At 37.6% G+C, this 20,657-nt stretch overlaps 1 protein-coding gene across 4 annotated transcripts in view; it reads right to left on the bottom strand.

The window, feature by feature from the left end:
• Positions 1–20,657, bottom strand: part of SPAG1 (sperm associated antigen 1) — a 34,950-nt gene that overhangs the window by 13,886 nt on the left and 407 nt on the right. For 3 of the 4 annotated variants that reach the window (XM_015855994.2, XM_015855995.2, XM_015855996.2), the window contains exons 2-12: positions 20,506–20,647; positions 19,981–20,140; positions 18,165–18,290; positions 15,439–15,506; positions 13,717–13,835; positions 13,034–13,139; positions 10,303–10,433; positions 9,155–9,261; positions 7,325–7,487; positions 2,871–3,293; positions 2,386–2,485 (exon numbers count right to left, since the gene is read on the bottom strand). In XM_015855994.2, the coding sequence (XP_015711480.1) occupies positions 2,386–2,485; positions 2,871–3,293; positions 7,325–7,487; positions 9,155–9,261; positions 10,303–10,433; positions 13,034–13,139; positions 13,717–13,835; positions 15,439–15,506; positions 18,165–18,290; positions 19,981–20,140; positions 20,506–20,645 (1,643 nt within the window). In that variant the 5' untranslated portion in view covers positions 20,646–20,647. Of the gene's footprint in view, positions 1–2,385; positions 2,486–2,870; positions 3,294–7,324; positions 7,488–9,154; positions 9,262–10,302; positions 10,434–13,033; positions 13,140–13,716; positions 13,836–15,438; positions 15,507–18,164; positions 18,322–19,980; positions 20,141–20,505; positions 20,648–20,657 lie in introns of those variants that run through there. The other variant, XM_015855997.2, reaches the window with a different exon arrangement.

Below are 20,657 nucleotides of genomic sequence, written 5' to 3'. Positions count from 1 at the left end.
AAGATAAACACTGAAATACTTAATGTGAGTCTAGGCAATTTGATGGCATGCAGTACTGAGCTAATTCAGACTCACAGGTCTCCAGTCTGACCTGCTAAATGTGGAGTCAGCTCTGAGATTAGACAAAGGTTGCTCACAGCTTTATCCAGTCAAGCTTTGAAAACCTCCTGGGAAATTTCTGCACAACCACCCTGGGTTACCTGTCACAGTATCCCATTGTCCCCCATCAGGAAATGTTTTTTTTCTTCTCATTATTATTTTTCTCCTCAGTCAGAACCTCTTCAGTTTGTTTTTACCTGCTGTCACTTATCCTCCTACAATACACTGCCAGAATCAGGTTCCATCTTCTGGGTGATCTCCTCATACGTCCTTGCTTCCTGCTGCTAGGAGCCCTCAAAGCCATTCTTCAAGCTTAACAAACCTGGCACGCTCCACTTCTCTAGGCAAGTGTTCCAAAGCCCGGAGCCCCCTCAGCAACACTACACAGAACTCATTCTAGTTGATCAGTACCTTTCATGTACTAGGGAAACCAAAATCCAACATAATAACATAGCATAGTTGCTGTCTAACAAGTGCTGACTACAGGGGATAATTGCATCCACTGGCTATGCTGCTCTCTGTATGGCCCAGGATGTTATTGGCCTTCCTGGCTGCTAAGTTAGCTTTTCACCATCACTCCTCCATAAAACTAGAGAAACAACAACCTCTGGAACAAAGATTTCCAATTTCTATTTCATAAGAATACCATCATTCCAACTCAACTTATCTTAACGAATGCATCTGAAAAATACAAAAGCATATGATGCCACAGCTCTTAAAAAACTCTGCAAAAATGCTCCATGTTCTGTAAGTTAGACAACAACTAACACAATATTCAGGCTTCTGGTATTCAGAATGACATAAAAAGCACAGTTATTATTTGGAGTAGGAGACATTGCTTGAAAAATAGCTTTAGTGGGAATGGACAACTGGTCTCCCAGGGCAGAATGTGAAGATAATACATCCATGAAACAAGCCACACCACCATATTAAATAAGTGAAAATGAAGTTAGTGTAGGAGCCCTGTTTCACTCACAATAACATGAAACACCCTAAACAGAAACTTCAGACAAAGAGTGATCCAACAGATGGCTTTTCATAAATCTTTAAGGCTTATGCAGCCAAAACTTAGTAGATGTCCAATACATTTGTATACTTTTATTGTCACAAACATAAGCACTACATCAAGTTTTACTTGATTAAATCAAGTAACTTATTTGGGAATCATTCCTTATATTGTGTTGTCTGGAGTAAATGTACCTGACATTGCCTACTTTCTGCAGTTTGGCTGTTCTGCCACCCAGATTCTACATTACTTTCACCTCTGTTACGCTTAGTAAGCATCACTGGTTCTTGAATACACACAAGATCAAAAACACTGTGATAGAATAATGTGAAAATAAACTTTCAGTCAGTAAGAATATAAAAACCAAAATCATTGCATTACTGACTTTGACTGAGCTCTTCTATAACAGAAAACTGCTGAATTATCTGTTGGCTGCTAAGTACACCATCTGGGTTTTATCAGACAACTGTGTATGAATCTACATCTCCTTTAGTGAATATGGTTATCAAGTCAATTTTTTCAGATGAAATTTCTACATTTTTGCCTGGCAGAATTTATGCAGTATGTCAAATATTCAGTTAATTAAGTTACACACACATTTCAGAGTGGCTTTTTTACTAGTTGGGTTCTAGTAGCAAAAATTGAAGCAAACAAACAAAAATCTAAAGTATCCCAACCATCTTGAGATACTCTTGGCCATTTAGGCCTCAGTCTTACTAATCCTTTTAAGAAAATATAACAAAAGACATCTGGAAATACTAACAATTTAGTTGAAGGCAGTGTTTGCAAGTTACTGAAGGCACCTGATCTTCTCTCACTCCCGTATCCTTAAAAGCCATAATAAGCAGGAAGGATTTTAGCTCGGTTTCTTAACTGTAATCGTTGTCCGTAGCTAAGCTGAATATATATTTTAAAAATAAAAACACCACAAAAACAGAGCAGACATGAACCTCACAAATGCTTGAAAGTAATTTCCTACACTATCATAAGCATTATGGATTAATAAAGATTGCATATTCAGGTTACTAATGAGTATCACTGAAATAAGCCTGCTGTTACAATAAAAACTATAAATCTACACATACTTGTGTATGCAAGAAGCTGTCTAAGTCAGTTAAATGTTGTTCCTTCCCTCAGTTTCACGTGATTGTTTACGTAACTGACAAATAAAGGCATCTGAGAGATTATACAGGGATTCAAAGTACAATAATAAGATATCACATAAAATGTTTAATCATCATCAGGAATGTTGTTGCTCTACATCGAAGGTTGCAATTTACCTGTTACAATCTTGAATGCAGTCACTGCAGTTGCCTTCCTTGAGGTAACATGCTGCTCTGTTTGAGTACAAGATACTTAAATCATCTGGATTCTGTTCTCCTAAAAGAAGTTACAATTACAAAGACCATTACTAAAATGACACTCAAGCATTAAAACAATTGTATACAGTAAGTTGTACTGCAGCGATGCAGTCTGCTCTTGAATCAAAGCTGGAAGGAGCTTTCCTTTATTATGTCACCTAGAATACTTAGCTATTCAAACACAGAGAAATACAAACATCTCTGCCCCAAAAAAGCTAAAAGAATATTTTGCTCATCTTCCTCATTTTGCATTACATGAATTATCCTCTACTGGCAATGACTAAGTATTCACTGCACAGTAACTCATGCCAAAAATCCAGGGATAGGCTACGTTAGTTCATCTGCAGCTCCTTTAAATCACATAAACAACAATTCTAAATTTAAGTATAAGGTATCACACTCACCTGCACTGATGACATACTCAATTGCTTCCGAGTATTTGGGCACAGCTTCTCCAAACTGCCCACTCTTAAATAACTCGTTTCCTTCACTTTTCAGTTTTGCGGCAGCTGGAGGAAGTGAAGTCGAATGGGCAGCACCTGCTGACAGCGACCCTGCTCCGTGCAATCTGGTGGACTGGCCAGTTTCAGGGCTTTCACTTGTTTGGCTGCTGTTTAAATAACCATTGGCTTCACCATCGTGCTCTGTTTTCTCTGATTTTTTCTCTGCTGTGCCTTTTTTAAGTCCACTCTCAGTTGATTCCTTCTGCTTCTGGGCTCCCCTGTCTTCCAACTTGGAGCCACCTCCTTTACTGTGAAACTTTCTCAGTATGTTCCCCATCTCAGCCTTCCCCAAAGCCGCCTCGCCTCTTACTGGCAGGACAATTTCTGCAAGGAAGTTAATCAGCTGAGTTAGAGCTTGCATCATCAGAAGAAACCACTGCCATGCTAAATGGGGGGTGCAGAGAATACTGCACAACATTCTTCATAGAGCTGCATTCCACAAAGATTGATCTGCCTTAGAAACCACGGGAAAGTTCCTACTTAGTGATCTGTAATGATTACGGAGAATGTATTCCTGTGAAATCTCATTTCTCCCTGCTGAGCACAAGGGAACACCCCTGTTCTACAGTATCAGAATGAAACAGAGCTCACCTTGGAATTAACTCTTTAAATACTGAATATTAAAATAGCAACACTGATTTCCCAGGACCAAATCCAAACGTTTGCAGGTTAAAATCAGAACACACAACCAATAGAGCAGTGATGCTACACATTTTAGGATTCTTCTTCCCGTAGGAGGAATAAAATTTCACAAAACATTCTCAAAAATTAAGCTAAGTTTAATTTTAACACGCCTTTTGTAGACAGTTCAGATCATTCATGTCATATTAGAATGATACATTCAAATCATTTGAACTAAACTTCTGAAGTTGATAGAATATGAAAGTACATTTCTTGATGCACAAAATGTAACTGAAATTAACCCAAACAGGATGGGAAGCATAAGATTTTTGAAAACAGTTCATGCCATATGCAGCAGAACTACTACAGTCTTGTTTGCTACAGATACATACAGGAGTGTTTAGATTCTCTAGTGTCTAATAGACAAAAGCTCTGAATCCTTCTCATCCACTCTAATTTGAAATACTTTTATTTTTTGGTAAGCAGATACTCTGCAATGGGAACAATGATAAGAAAAATCTGTTCTACTTCCCCTTCCTCCATTTTTGAGGCTTCATTATTTTGAGACTTCTGTTCAGCAAAACTTTGGCAATGCTAAATATGCCAACAAAGAATTTTAATCCCTGTTAGCACTAAAAGAATCAACTTAAAATGGGAAGGCTGTCACAAGCCAAAAGCTATCGAATACTCTGAAAGGAATATCCAACGTGTTTATGAAATGGATTATATCATGTTTCACTTAAAATGAATTTTCAGCTACACAAGGTATTACCTCCTTCAGAAGCATGGCACAAAAATGCAGAATGAACAGCAAAATATCTAAGTACACTTCACAATGAATTAATCTCATATGAAGCCAAGCAATAGTTTCAATGTTTTTATCCATTCTGGACTAGATACGTATGAAGGCAACTGGAATCGCCCTAATCTTGATAGATAAATGTTTAATAATTTCTTATATATATACATATATATTTTGCTTTTGTACAACACTGTGCCAGTTAAACTATTCTGTATTACCTGTTCTTGGGTTAGCTGACTGAAATGAAACTTGGATTGTTCTAAACCAGAACACGTAATGAACAGACTTCTTAAATAATTCCAGTCTCTGCTTAGAAGTAGTCATAAGGAATGGAAAACAACCTACTGGTCAACATTTACACTGACGCTGTAATTGAGGGGTTTTCTTGACTTCAGGAAGTTCATTACAAATTCAATTCTAGTGTTATTTTTCAATACTGTGTATTTTAACATGACCTAATTTCTCACACTGCAAGTTAGTAATAGTCTAAGAGCTACAATGGGTTGGGCCCCACCATACTAGACATTACACAAACCACTTCTAAATGAGAGTTTGTTCTTCACAGAGTTTACAATCCTAAAAATAACAAAAATAAAATAAAATAAAAAGCACACTGAAAAGAGGATCAGGGTGTCATGGTTTAATAATATAATGGTATAATGCAGAATAGCAATTATAATGGTTAACAAGGTGCACAAACATCCTCATAGAAGAGTTCATCAATAATGCTTTGAGCCATAAGAATGGACATGGTCACTTACTCAAGGTCACAGTGGCAAATAAACTTTCTATTACAGTTAAAGTATGACCATAGACACTCTATATACATTTAATAAAATTTGTTCAGAAAATCAACAAGAGAAACTCAAAGAGTGTTATCAGCCACTATTGGTTTTGGAAAGTTCTCAACCAGTTACTGTGAGCATATCTCTTTTTACTTAAGGGTATAAAGCATTACTTCAGAGAAGCAAAACTACTCTACATGCTCAAGATCAGCACGGAACACAGTGTGCAATTCATCTACAGTACATAATTCATCTGCAGAGACATTGTTTTCCCGATCAAAACCTAAACTACATCCCCCCATAAAGAACAATTTAGTAAAAGAAAACAAAGACACAAGATAGAAGACTGATAGATGAAGATGTTCTTCAATCTAAGAATGGTTCTGAATCATGTTAAAGAGACACCTGATTGGCACTGTAATAATGACAAGGACCTGAAGTTGGTCATTACTAGCAAGTAAATTTAATACCATATAGGAAGTAAATCTTGAAGACTAAGATGCTTAGCCTACTTATTGCTGTTGACTGAACCTATCAAATTTATTCAATAACTGAATTGTCTTCGTATTTGTTTCCAGATGTAATTTAAAAGAAATGAATAAACTTTAAAACTTGGGCTACAAGGATGTTTAGGGGCCTGGAGCATCTCCTGCACGAAGAAAGGCTGAGGGATCTGGGGCTGTTCAGCCTGGAGAAGGGGAGGCTGAGAACTGATCTCATCATTGTTTGCAAGTATCTAAAGTGCAGGAGTGAAGTGGACAGGGACAAACTCTTTTAAGTGGTGCCCAGAAACAGGAAAAGGGGCAATGGAAACAAACTGGAGCTTGGGAAGTTCAATACAAACTTAATTACTGTGAGGGTGACAGAGCACTGGAACAGGCTCCCCAGGGGGGCAGTGCAGTCTCCTTCTCTGGAGGTATTCAAAACACATTTGAATGCATTCCCATGAGATCTACTGCAGGCATCCTGCTGCAGCAGGGGATTGGACTGGATGATGTCCAGAGGTCCCATATAGCCCCTACAACTTGGTGTGATTCTGGGTTTCTGTGTGAAAATACACAGTAATCTATGAAGATGCTTGCCATCTAAATCTCAAAAAACCTTAAATATTATAATATTATCACATAACACGTGTGACACTGATGTCAGTTGACAAACTTCCCTATGTTTAAAAGCCTAACCTTTCATCAGATGAATGGGAGTCTTCCTGTGGAGCTAAGAAGCACTTAGTCATCTGAATACCGTGAACGAAAAGCAATCCCCAATTAACTTCTATATAGGGCTAGGGACAGGACCTAGACTTACTTTCAAGGTATTTGCTGAGAAGACTTAGTGGATAACAACTGATTTTGGGGATATATTCCCCTAAATTCTTGTGCAAATAGTGCATTATTAAATCATCATTTTACAGTCTGTAGTTCACATGTAAGTAGAACATTTTGGTAACTGAAGAAACAACAGATTGAATTAATTTCAAGCTAAAGAATTACATAGGCCATGGAAAACAGAAAGCCACCGCTGTCTTGCTAAATTACCTTAAGAAACCAATAAAAAGGGTGCAGATCAATCCAGAGATGTTTTTCTGTGGCATTCTGGAGCCCAGACATGCATCTGAACCCCAAAGCAACTAGACAGGTGTGGAGCAAACAAAGTGATGACAGAACCCCCAAATGAAAAATAGACGCTACAGGAAAAGATATCAAAGAGAAATTAACTCACCCCTCCCAGTAACAGTTTGGAGAAAGGGGCAAGCTGAGGAATGCAGCCTTCTCCTGTTTGTACTCTCACCGCAGGAGAGAAAGGTTGGGGGGAAGGGGAACCTGTGCAGACTCAGACTGCACACATGCTCCCAGAAGCATTGCTGAGACAGAAAGGGTGGCTCTAGCCCCACCCCCTGCTCCAGGCAGTCACGTGCTCATGTATTGGTTCAGGCTGTGACCTTGGAATTCCACTACAACAGCACAGTGCTCAATGGCTGCGGATGCCTCCCTCCTTAAGCCAACAGCTCTGACTATGCCAGCAGCCTCATCTCAGCTGTGTTGCAGTTAATCATACCCCAATACATTCAGGTCTATTTCAAGAAGTAGTGAATGCAATTTTAGTCTTTTTCCTCAGATTGAAATTAATAGGAAATGAAATGACATTACTTTTATCTCTGCTGCTTATTCCAGATTCTTCTGCATTTTCCCCTCTTTCTTCATCACCTTCTGAATCCTCAATATCTTGAATAAATATTCTTTTCCCTCTGCCTTCAGTGTTATGTCCAGGCTTTAGTTCTTCCACTTTCTTTTCAATCTCTAGAAGATTTTTCTGCAATAGAAAAACAGTAACAGCAGAAGCCTTTACATCTAGAAAATACATTCTGTTAAGTAACATAACACAGATCCTGAAGAATTATCCAGATAAATGTTATCAATATAAAGCCAGAGAAAATAAACATGACTTTTCAGTCACTATCAAAATCATGATTAACACTGAATTTCTGCCTCTTAGAAACTCAGAATAAAGCAGCTAAGTAAATATATATCTTTCTTTTCTTAAGCTTAAATAAATAGCTGAATAAACATATCACACTATGATGATTTCTGGCATGGTCAACACTGAAAACCCACACTGAAAACAGACTTTGTAGAGTCTCTGAAAAAGCCTAAAACAAGTTTATCAACATTTATGCCATGGAGAACTCAGTGTCTGATGGACATTTGATGGACTAATGTAACTGACAGAAATAGAACCAGAAGAGGTAACAACTTCTTAGCAGTGTAGCAGGACATTATTGAATAATGAGAAGTTTTATTCTTCATGTAACAACTATGAGTTAGACAGAAGGTCTCTCATTCCTTAAGTATTTTTGGATTAATAACAAAAAAAATGCCCTGATGACACTTCCCACTTTCAGAACAGAGTAAATACACTTAATAGTAAGCAACCTTTTGTTCTGTATTCAATGCTGTACAAAAAAGTACCATTTAATTACTGACTTCAACATGAAAAAGGTAAACATGGATGGGAAAAAGCCAAGATTCGTTGAAAAATTCCAGCTATTTATCTTTCTTTCAGTGACTCTGCATACAAACATTCATTTTGCTTGTGTTCTACTATACTCCTATTTAGCCCAACAGGGTTTTGAGGATTCTTCTAGCAAAAAGCAACTCAAAAACATGTCCTGCCAAGCACTGTATCACCTCTAGGTGTCTCAGCCAAGGCACAAGAGCTGGCACAGATAGATAAGGACAAAGGACCAACATCTGTTTCAGCAATGAGAAGCATTATTTAGTAGAGCTACTGCACTCTGAAGAGTGTACTCACAATGAATACCATTATAAGAAGTCTCAGCACAGCCTTCGCACAAAGACTTTTGTGGAGTTTGTCAGCATAGACTCAGAAGATCAGTGTTATAAAGGGGAAAACAAAAAGCAAAAGAGCTCTTTTAGCAGTCAAATCAAGGCAGACGTGTTTGAAAAGACAAAGAAGCAGGTAAGTAGTTGATGGTTGATGCAGACTGGAACTAGTCACACTACTAACGTGAACTGTTCTTGCTAGGAAGTTATCTGCAAGAATAGGCATGAATGCAATAGGTTGTTAATCTGACATACAGGCTTAGACCTCTGACATTTCTGAAGCAAGCAATAACAGTGGCTCCAAAGAGAGAAGAAGCAATCAGCAGCTGCTAGTATTTTAAACTGTGCCAACAGTAAGAACTAAACAGAATTCATATGATGAGAAAATTCCCCAAAATTGAGGGTTGGCAGCATGACGGACAAGCAAAGAGCAGCATAGTATCAAAACCATCTAGTACTGAAAATTCTCAGGGCAGGACAATGTGCAAGGACCACATCCTGACACTGAGCTTTCAAATAAAGCATCTTGCTTTCCTAGGTCCCTATTCATAAAGTAAGCAAGGGTTTTTTTGATAAGCACTATTCTACAACTGCTTACAACCTTTTTTGAGTCATATGCAAGTCAATTATCTTTACCTTAGCTACGGCATTTTCTGGTTCAATGCATAATACTGTGTTCAGATCCTTCATAGCTGCCTGGTAATTCTTCAGCTGATTGTAAACAGTGGCACGGCGCAACAGAGCTATGAAGGAAAAGAGAGTATTAAAGCATAAAGTGAATAACAATTCATTATTTTTCTATAAATATGAAGTGTGAGTGTAGAACAATTTGTAAAGTTTACTTCATTTAATTCATAATGAGTGTATTACTGATTCTCTTCACAGTTTTTAGCAACCTATTTTCATGACATCTTTTGAGATAGGAATCATGACTTGTGAATCATAGAATCATGAAGGCTGGAAAAGACTTCCAAGATGATCCAGTCCAAGTGTCCACCTACCACCAATATTCCCAACTAAGCCATGTCCCTCAGTACAACATCTAAATGTTTCCTGAATACCTCCAGAGACGGTGACTCCATCATCTCCTCAGGCAGCTTATTCCAGTGCCTGACTGCTTTTTTGGACAAGAAATTTTTCCTAATACGCAACCTGAACCTTCCCCGGAAGAACTTGAGGTTGTTGCCTCTTGTCCTATCACTACTTACACAGGAGAAGAGGCCTCACCACAGCCTCCTTTCAGGCAGTTGTAGAGAGCAGTAGGGTCTCCTCTGAGCCTCCTCTTCTCCAGACAGAACAATCCAAGATCCCTCAACTGCTCCTCACAGGACTTGTGTTCCAGACCCCTCACCAGCTTCACTGTGAATCATCTCATGTTTTTTCAATTTGTCCACTCCTCATGTGCAAATACAGTTAGCTTCAATCAAGCCTTTACTTTAAGAAAGAATTAAACCAGCAATTTCCATTGTTTTCGTGTTGCTTTTAAGGTAATAAATGCTTCAGTATGGGTACTATGTAAACAATGTACTGCACAAATACAAGAGATTTGTACTTATATAAAAAACAGAAGTTAGCTCCACAATGTTGCATAGGAATGGCCATCACAGAACAACAGAACAGACTGCTTAAAACTTCCATGACTCCCAAAATACTGTTAAATTAGTTTGGGAAGCTAATTTCTTTCTTCCTCATACTTGGAACTCAACTCAATGAAAGCAACACATACAAACAACAATTTTATTTGCTAGAAATAAAATAATACATAGACACATATTTAACTCTACCTTTTACATTGCTAGGTTCCATGTCCAGCACCTTCTCACAATCCTGCAAAGCACCGTTCCAATCCTGAAGTTTAATTTCTGCTTGAGCTTTGTTATTATATGCAGCTGCAGTGGGTAGTACAGATATACTCCTGCAAAAGATTATTGGTCATGCTAGGCTCATCATTAGGAAGTCTGAATATAGAAACAATGTACTTTTGGAATCCACGAACAACATTACTATTACAACATTAATGCTGATACTAATTTCATCAAAGTGGTTAGGGACTTGCTCATCCATATAGATTCAAACCATACTGTCAAATTATATCTTTAGAGTATCAAAAATCATAGAATCAGTTAGGTAGAAAAAGACCTTCAAGATCACCAAATCCAACCATCAGCCTGACCTACCTAACTAGTCTCATCATTAAACCAGTAGGGCAGCCTGTTCTAATGCTTGTTCACCCTCTCTGTGAATAAATTATTCAAAGCATCCAATCTAAACCTTCTCTGCACCTTGAGATCATTTCCTCTTGCCCTGTCACTTGTCACCTGAGAAAAGAGACCAACACCCACTTCACTGCAACCTCCTTTCAGGTAGTTGTAGGGAGTGATGAAGTCTCCCCTCACCCTCCTTTTCTCCAGATGGAATAATCCCATTTCCTAAGTCACGAGAGAGTGTAAGTCCTGTTTTCTAGTCCCTTTACTAGCTTCACTGCTGTTCACTGCACATGCTCAAGCAACTCCATGCCCTTCTTTTAATGATGGGCCCAAAACTGAACACAGTATTCAAAATGCAGTCTCACTTGTGCTTCATACAAATAGACAATCATATTAGTCCTGCTAGCCACAGTGTTTCTGTTACAGGCCAAGATGTTACTGGTGTTTTTGGTCACCTGGACACCTTGGCTGCAGCAGCTGTGACATAGTAGATTTTAAGATTCTAGAAGTCAGCAACAATATTGTCATGGCCAAAAAGGTAAAATGTGGACTACCTAAGTGGCCTATAAGGTAGAAAGAAAACTAACTGGTCTGTTGAGCTCAAAGAACTGTGTCAAGATGTATAAAGTCCAACTAGCAACCAGTTACTAGAGGCCTCCCTCCAGGACATACACAATTCAATGCAGCAGTGTCTAATATGGAAGAGAAGGCACTCCCAGGAAGTTCCTTGCTGATACACAGTTGCACGGAGAACAGTCTCTAATGGAGCGGAGGGCTGAACTCCAGTCAAGAAAGGTTTTAACAAACCAGAGAAAAAAGCTGACAGACTTCACAGTGAGCTCAAAAACAACAATATAACAGCAAACGCAAATTCCTGGAATTGAAATACAATACAGTACTAATAAAGGCAAGATATTATTATTATTATTATTATTATTATTATTATTATTATTATTATTATTATTATTATTATTATTATTATTATTATTATTATTATTATTATTAATTCAGTGCCTACATGAGTTGTGCTTTAACCCAGCAGGCGACTGTGCACCACACAGCTGTTCTCTCCCCCCTCCCTTCCCAGCAGGATGGGGAAGGGAATCCAGAAAAATAAAGTAAAACTCATGGGCTAAACACTAATTTAAAAACGAATATAAAACTAATTACTAAGACAGAGAACAGGATAATAATTATGACATATATATATACATGTCTATATATATGTATATAACAAGTGATGCACTAGCAATTGTTCACCACCTCCCAACCCACACCCAGTCAGCCCATGTGTAGAAGAGAACGAGATGAGCTCCCATCCCCTTCAAAACACCTTCTGCTTGATGTTATATGGCATGGAATATTCCTTTGGCCTGTCAGAATCATAGAATCATAAAATCACAAGGTTGGAAAGGACCAACATCATCTAGTCCAACCATAACCATTGCTACCACAAGCTACTAAACCACATCTCGTAGCTCCACATTTGGACACCTCTTGATCACTGCCAGGGGTGGTGACTCCACCACCTCGCTGGGCAATATTACTGAAGACCTGTCCTGTGCTCACTCTGCAACCCAGCTCAAGGAGAAGTGGGAGCTGAGTCACTTGCTGCAATGAGGCAGCAGTAGTGCCTCTGGTAAAAGAAAGAACAAATTAAAAGCCAGCTGTTCTCATTCTGTTCCCTCCCAGCTCTGTGGGCCCTTTGATGAGAATGGCCTTGGCTCTGTACAACATTGCTTAGCAGCAGCTATAAACATTGGTGTGTTATCAGCATGGTTCTTCTCCTAGAACCAAAATGCAGCGTCCTGCCAGACACTCTGGAGAAAACAATTCTGTTCCAGATGAAACTAAGGCTTTTCTTGTGGACTGATACTAATTACAGTTATGTTGTACACAATTATTTTTCTTTCTTTTAGGCACAGGTTATTAAGTCAGTTTTTTTAAACAAAAAGCTGTGATAATCATACATTATAATTACTTCAAATTAATTTCTAAATAGTCTGTTTTCTCAAGACATTCTTTATTATTTTAATAATTTTTGTCCATCTGCTCTTGAATCTCAACTGTTTTGAAAAGTCTGAATAACTTTGTGACACCTGCAAATTTGTGTCCCATCACTATTCACCTACTCCTTTCTGATTTATCTTCTTGAAAATAGAGTTAGTATCAGGATGCAGCAGCACTATAAGGATTCTTCTGTAAAATCATTTCACCCCGTTGAAAATAATCTAATTGTCACTAAGGCTTTCAAAATAATACTCACAGGTAAGAGCTATTAAAATGAAGGAACACACCCTTGACTCACCGAGTGTAATATGTCACTGCTTCCACATAATCTCCACTGGCAAACGCTTCATTGCCCTTTTCTTTTTCTCGAGTAGCAAAAAAGATCTTCTCTTTCTCTGTCATGCCTATAAGAAAATACTGATACTTGTTACAACCACCACTTTGCATAGATACAATCAAAATACTGTCAGCTAAAACACTTTGAGTGTTATATTCCTTGTATTATTTTTAAAAGAACATGGATTATAAAAAGACAAAATTGCCATATAATTTCTATAATAACAACCTAGATTCATCTGATAATGCATAAAATTCTGAATACAAGATGATGGTTATTGGGTAACCTCTAGCACTGGATTATAGTAGCAGAAGTGCGCTTTATATTTTTACTTAGCTCTCCCAACCTGAACACAATAAAATCTTTTATGCAATTATTAAGACTAAGATATTATATTTGAAACATGAACTTTTAAACATGAACATTAAACTTTTATATTTGAATTATTTTGAATTATTTTGAATTATTATATTTTATATTTGAAACATGAAATTTTAGCATCTCTAGGAGCTGAAAAAGTCATCTCTATAATACAAATTGATTTGTATTCACATTTAACAACAGAGTATTACAATCAAAGAAAAAAAAATATATATATATATATATATATATATATATATATATATATGCTTCTAGGACATTACCAGTTGTGTTGATTTTCTTTTCAATTAGAGGTAGACTTGGTTTAACGGAGAATCTTGCTCTTGAGTTATTTTCTTCACTGCTTTCATCAATTTTAGAGCACTCTTTTTCCACATCGAACCTTCAGTTAATACAAATAACAAATACAACAATGTTGCAGAACAGAAACCCTCTATTTTTAGAACAGAATGCTATACTTCCATTGCAAACCAAAGCTAAGCAGGCATAAAGGCAATGATCAATTATTCATTACTTGTTAGGTAAAAGACGTTTAGTCTTACCTCCTTTGCTTTTGTTATTGTTTGTTTCTCCTGTACTTATGTGTATATACATGCATACAAATATACATACATACATATCCACACAGATGCATACATCCACATTATCCAAAGTATTTCCTATATACTATACAGGAAAATCCACTATTATCAGTATGCTAATGGAGAAAGATTGAGCACATACATAAAATTGAAGTAACATTAAAAAGCGATTACTTCAAATGATATAGAGTAAAAAGGGATGAAAGAATAAATTGTTGCAGAAGTTATTTTGATAACCTGCTCATTTAACCACATTTGAGCAGGAAGGCCACAATTTCTGGAGCACATATGCATGACAAGGGCTTGGAGAATATGCTCTAGGAGGAAGTCCTCATAAGGAACTGGGTCTGCTTAGTGTGGGGAAAAGGAGGCTGAGGGGAGACCTGATTGCTCTATTCCAATATCTGAAAGGTGCTTACAGTGAGAGCGGGGTTGGTCTCTTCTCATTGGTGACAGGATGAGGGGAAATGGCCTCAAGTTGCGCCAGGGCAAGTTTAGGTTGGGTATCAGGAAAAACATCTCTACATAAAGGGTTGTTAAGCACTGGAATAGGTTCCCCAAGGAGGTTGTTGAGTCATCATCCCTGGATGTGTTTAAAAACCGTTTGGATGTGGTGCTCAGGGACATGATTTAGTGGAGGGTTGTTAGTTAGGGTCCTATGGCTAAGTTGTGGTTGGACTCAATGATTTTTAAGGTCTTTTCCAACCTGAGCAATTCTATGACTCCATGGCAACAAACTACATGCAGGTTTTAAGCAGTCAGGGTTTCTGTAGAGTTTTGTGTCAGCAGAGTGAAATATTAAGAACTTTCATCACTCACCTCACTGTCTCCAGATTAAGCTCCCCACCAAGAGCACTGGAAATGCCCGTATTTTCAGTCTGATTCTACGATTCTGTGATTCTGCAGCACCATTTAAAGAGCTGCAGGGAAGCTGCTATGGTGTATATTTCCTTCATATTCAGCAATTTGGGGGCATCAATCTGTGATGCATCACCATTATTTTATTTTGAAAACTTGATAAATTAAGCTATCTTTAATTCCCCACTTTATAGTAACTCCATAGACTTTATATTTTGAACGTTGGAAAAAGAAAAGAAGAAATATTAAACAAAATTACATTTTATTTGTATTTTCTGTTGACCCATAATTCTTCACACTACTTGGATAGAAGCAATACAGACTAACTTGCTTTCAGTTGGTAGCACCACAGTGCATCATTTCCAGTTTAACAGAACTGTTATGAAGAACCCAAATTTCATTGATGTACTTTAGCTTCCTGAAAAGATAACCTTAATAATGTGTTCCTGGACAATACTTTAAAAAATAAGGCAAACCACTGTGTTTCATTATAAAATGAATAAACAAGAGTTATTAAAGATTAAGATATAAAGGATTTGACATAACTTATCCCATTCACTGTAATCCCGTGGTACGTTTTTCTTATTTCTTTGCTTGTTTTGGAACTTCTCATTCTGAAAAAGAAAGAGCCAGCCAATGAGATCATTTCCAAAAGATGAAACTCAGTCTTTTTTTAATTTCTGTAATATATATCCCTACTAATTAACACTGACGTGACAAATGTCAGCACAGCCATGAATACTTATTTCGTGTAGCTTTCTCTGCACTGCTCTGTTACACATTACAGAGGCACTGGATAAAAGATTTCTTACAGGACACTGCTCTTTCTAAAACGTATACTGAATTGCAAGCTTCCAGCTAAATACTTTCAACACAGCAAAGAACTTTATTTACTCTTGGGAAAGCCCAGCTTTGTAATGAGATGTTTAACACTGAGATTGAATCACTAACCTCATTTTAGGCTTGCCATTCCCAAGAGAATGCAACACACAGTTTCTCGCAGCCCCTGCAGGCTTCCAAACAAGCATAAAATGAACATTTGCTTTGACTTCTAGATAGCATCTTTGTACTTCTTTGATACATTCCAACTGAGCTAATTTCCAACATCATTTACACTCATTCTTGCCTTTTGACAAGGTCCACCACAGGTATTTGCCTTGCCTAGAATTTATTCTTAGAATAATTTATCCTTCAACAATCCATCCCAATAACTGACTCAGCTGGCTTGTATTGCAACCTATCTCCTATCCCAATGGAACATATTTCCATAGCAGTCACCTTTGGCATCTCTTCCACTTTTGTCAGCCTGTTTCTGATACGTCTCTCCCTGCTTGTTGACTCCAACATTCAACAAGGTGTGGTTCCAAACAGGTTTCCATTGTGGAACAGCCAGTTCAAAATATTCCCATGTACTCTCTGCTGTTTGTTCAACCCCTCTCTTACTTTGCAATCCATCTCTCACCAAGTTAGACCTATGTAATTTATGTAGGATTACAGATTTACAACTATGTGGGTTCAAACAATCTGATTGTTGCATCTGATACAGTGCAACCCCTAAACATCTGTACCAGCGCAAGTGAGCACACAATAAACTGAACCAAAGAAAGCAGCAGCAGCAACCTTTAAAACTGGCTTTATCAGTGGTGACACTGTTACAAGGAAATACTTCTGCAGTTGAATATAAGCACCTCAGTTTACATAACACAAATGTGTGCCTTCCTATAAACACCTGCAGCTCTCTGTAGTACGAGGTTACATAAGCTTTTATAGTATGTGACTTCAGAATTACACATAATGTTCTCAGTTGTTCAAGAAGCTCGACAAAATGACAAACACATTTAGTGATTGATTAATACACGTTTGGAGAAGGTAACCCTAAATATGGCTTCCTGGAAAACAACATCATTGCGTATACAATCTGGGCTATGTCACAAACTTTGAACTTTTCAAATACCTTTTCAAACTAAGAAGTACCTGGCTTAAATGAGCACATAGTTAAACTCATGACATATTACACACAAATGCAATTTTAATACAGCAAGAGAACTACAGTGTGTCCTTTAATGGAATAAAGCAGAAATGTTGACTCAAAAATTCAAAAATCCTTAAAATTCTAGGTCTCACACTCTTGAGGTCAATGTAACATGGTTTCATGGCTCCAGGAGAGTCTGGAATTCCTCTTTTGTTCTCATCCAAGAGCCTCTCACGAACAGGTTATGTTTGCATGCTCTGCCAACTTTTCTCTGGTACTTGGTGTTATAGGCAGAAGACTGAAAAAGTCCTCTTCCACAGTCATGTTTCTTGCTAGAACTCTCAATGCATGGATCCCACAGGGTCTTTGGCTCAGTAAATAATTTCTGGACCAAAAAATGATGCATAGATTGGACTTAGTTCAGATGCAAAAACTTGGCCTTGGATCTCTTGTAGGTCCCTTGTGATATAAGTTACTATTCTGAGCCAGCTAACCAATATTCTTTTTCAATTTGGAATATCCAAAATAATATGAGGGCTGTATAGATAACATCACAGAGGAGTTTCCTAAAACAAAACTTGGAATGTGTGCTGCATGCCCTGCACTGTAGTACTGTGTTTGGCAAAGAAACTACATCTGCTGAAATCTCATCCACACTGTTTTATGGAAGTGAATACTTCTAAGCCCATACTTCTAGAACATGGTTTAGTTCTGCCCTGGAAAAAGTGAGCAACACTAATATTTAAGCAGTGTGGACAATTAGAAACAGAAATAATCAAGCTGTGTTCCCGATCCTCTTTTATTTCTCTGTATAGATGTAACCTCAAAATCCAAGGCAGCGTGAAACAGAAACATGATTATGAATACAGAAACTTCTGTATCAGGTAAGAGAGGGAAATCCTGTTATAAAGCTCACTCTTCATTCATCTGTGGAAAATACATTCCATGATTCCACACCAGTAAAAAGAAAACCTCCCAAATAAACCTAGCATATACTCTTTAACACTACCCTGAAATGTACAGGTACAGAAAAGGGTGTTTAAGATTTGCTTCAGAAATTAACACTTGATCAAGACTAAAAGATAATTACAAGATGCATGTTAGTATGAAAGAGGCAGTTTTGTTTAAGCACTGGTCTCTTACGAGACACTTTAAAGAGTTTTATTTTCTGGTTAACAAAATACATCTAGTAAGAGAGAGGTTCAATGAATAGAAGTTCTTAAAATCTGAATTTGCTGATTTTGGATAGACATAATTAACATACTTTTGTAAAAGTAATGTTTGAGAAAACTGAAGATACCTGGAAAGTGGGGAGACAGCTGCTGGAACAACGAATGGGAGGCAAGTTATCCTGTCCTTCATGCAGTGTGCCTCTTTTCAAAAACTGTGGTTTATTATCATCTTCATTCATTTCTGCCACCCAGCTCTGAAAATAAGTAAGACTCCGTACCTTAAAGCTGTACAACAGATACACATCATAGTCTAAAATGACCCTGCAACTATCCTTACAATGCAAAGCTCTTCGTGAGGAAAAGCAATTAAGATGAAGATTAAAAATAAAGCTTAAAATCAAGCTTTAAAACCTTAAACATAAGCTTAAGTTCCTTAAGTTTAAAGGGTTATTTCTATTCATAACATTGTCAATTCAAGAAAACCTAATGATGAACACAGCACAAGTGCACATTCCTTTATCATCATTTAGAGCCTCAAAATGGTAACCATTATAAAGAGAAATATGCAAAAAATAGAAGTGCTTTTAATCATTCAGAAGCACTTGGAGAATCACCCTTAAAAGACAGGAAACAATTAGTCTCAAGAAGAAAGAGAATGATTTGATTAGAACATGCTATGAACAAAATTGCCTCCAACTGACCTTCTACATTTACAAAGCAACAAAAAGCATTCACCTGTTTTTTCATAGATTCTAATTAAAAATAGATACGCTTAATTTCTCGTAAGATTAGTTTTGCTGCTTTATCTTTTCCTACATAATTCAATTCATAGCATGTTAATTTCTGGGCCATAAAAAGCATCACTTCATTATTTAAGGAGCATGGCCAGCAGGTCAAGGGAGGTGAATCTCCCCCTCTGCTCTGTCCTGGTCACGCCTCACCTGGAATGCTCTGTCCAGGTCTGGGCTCTCCAGTACAAAAAAGACAGGGATCTCCTAGAGAGAGTCCAGCAGAGGGCTACAAAGATGATAACTGGCCTGGAGGATTTCCCCAATGAGGAAAGGCTGAGCAGCCTGTGTCTGTTCAGCCTTGAGAAAAGAAGACTCAGAGTTGATCTTACTAATGTTCATAAATATCTTAAGTGTGGGAGTCAAAGGGACATGGCCAACCTCTTTCCAGTGGTCTGTGGGAACAGGACAAGGGCAGATAGCCACAAACTGGAGCATAAAAGTTCTACACCAACATGCAAAACAAATTCTTCACAGTGAGGCTGATGGAGCACAGGAACAGGCTGCCCAGGGAGGTTGTGGATTCTCCTCCTCTGGAGATATTCAAGTCCTGTCTGAACACCTACCTTTGCAGCTTGTAGCTTTGGCATGTGGGCTGGACCTGATGATCTCTGATGGTTCCCTTCTAGCCCCTACAGTTCTGTGATTCTGTGTTTCTGTTATATATACATCTGGATTTTTTATCACAGGCAAGGGGTGCTACTAAGGAATGACACTACTAGAGATTCTGGTTTTTTGGCTAAAATAATATAATCTAAAATGCTTATGCCCACTTAGACTTCTTCAATATTTTCAGTTGCAAAGAGATCTTCAGTATGTTCCATACTGAACAGTATGGAAAAAATGATCTGCTCTTTCATGAAAAGATTGTGAAAAGTGCATTCTCTATACGCAGTTTGCAATTGTTTTGAGCTTTTTCGAATGAATAATAATATACAAATATGTTCTGTAGAGTTATGATGGGTATTAAAGAGTAATTAGCATTATCTCAATAAATATTAACAAAGAAAACCACAACAGAACCCTCCTATCATTTCCTCATTTAATCAAATAATCGTGTTCTACTTAAGCACAAAATGAGGTTGAACAATCAGTCAAGACTGACCAAACAAAGAGGTTACATTACTGACCACAATGAACTAGAGTCATACAGTACCATCAGTTCACCATTAATTGTTTCCCATTCCTCAGCTGTAAAATCAGCTGCTGTGGCTGCTGGCTTATCCTTTCTGAGAACTCTGCTCCCTGGAGCTAAATGCTCGATACGCTTTTCACAAAACAACATCAGGTCAGGATAACATCCCTCTTCACCAGACCTTTAAAATGAACACATAAGCAAGTTACACAGGGGAACTAAATTACGCTGCATTCCCCACAAACATCCATACTTGTCTGTATGCAGTGACTATAGAGTGTTATTTTCCTGTTCTAACTGAAATCTATCACCTCTTGATTTTGATCAGAAAATCTCAGTTAACCATTTTCCAGCAGACATACAGACACAGATCCACTGTGGACTTGAATTTCTAACTCTTCATTTAATCATCTGGACGCTTTTACCACAATTACTTTCACAGTGCATCTTAATTTCAAGGTTTTAAATACGAAAACTACAAAGAGGTTCAAGAGAGATAGAATGGGAATACAATTAGTAATGAAGTTCATTAAAGATAACGTTTACCTTAGCACCTTGAGAATCTTTTCCAGGTATGGAACATCCGTACATTTTTCAATGAACTTGTAGTCGAGATGACCAATAGGTATTTGATATGTTTTAGTAGTTCCTTGGTCCAGCAAATACATTATTGACGCATCACTCATCACTAAACATTA

Source organism: Coturnix japonica, chromosome 2, assembly GCF_001577835.2.
Source record: "Coturnix japonica isolate 7356 chromosome 2, Coturnix japonica 2.1, whole genome shotgun sequence".
Taxonomy (NCBI): Eukaryota; Metazoa; Chordata; class Aves; order Galliformes; family Phasianidae; genus Coturnix; species Coturnix japonica.
This window is presented reverse-complemented; position numbering and strand designations above follow the sequence as displayed.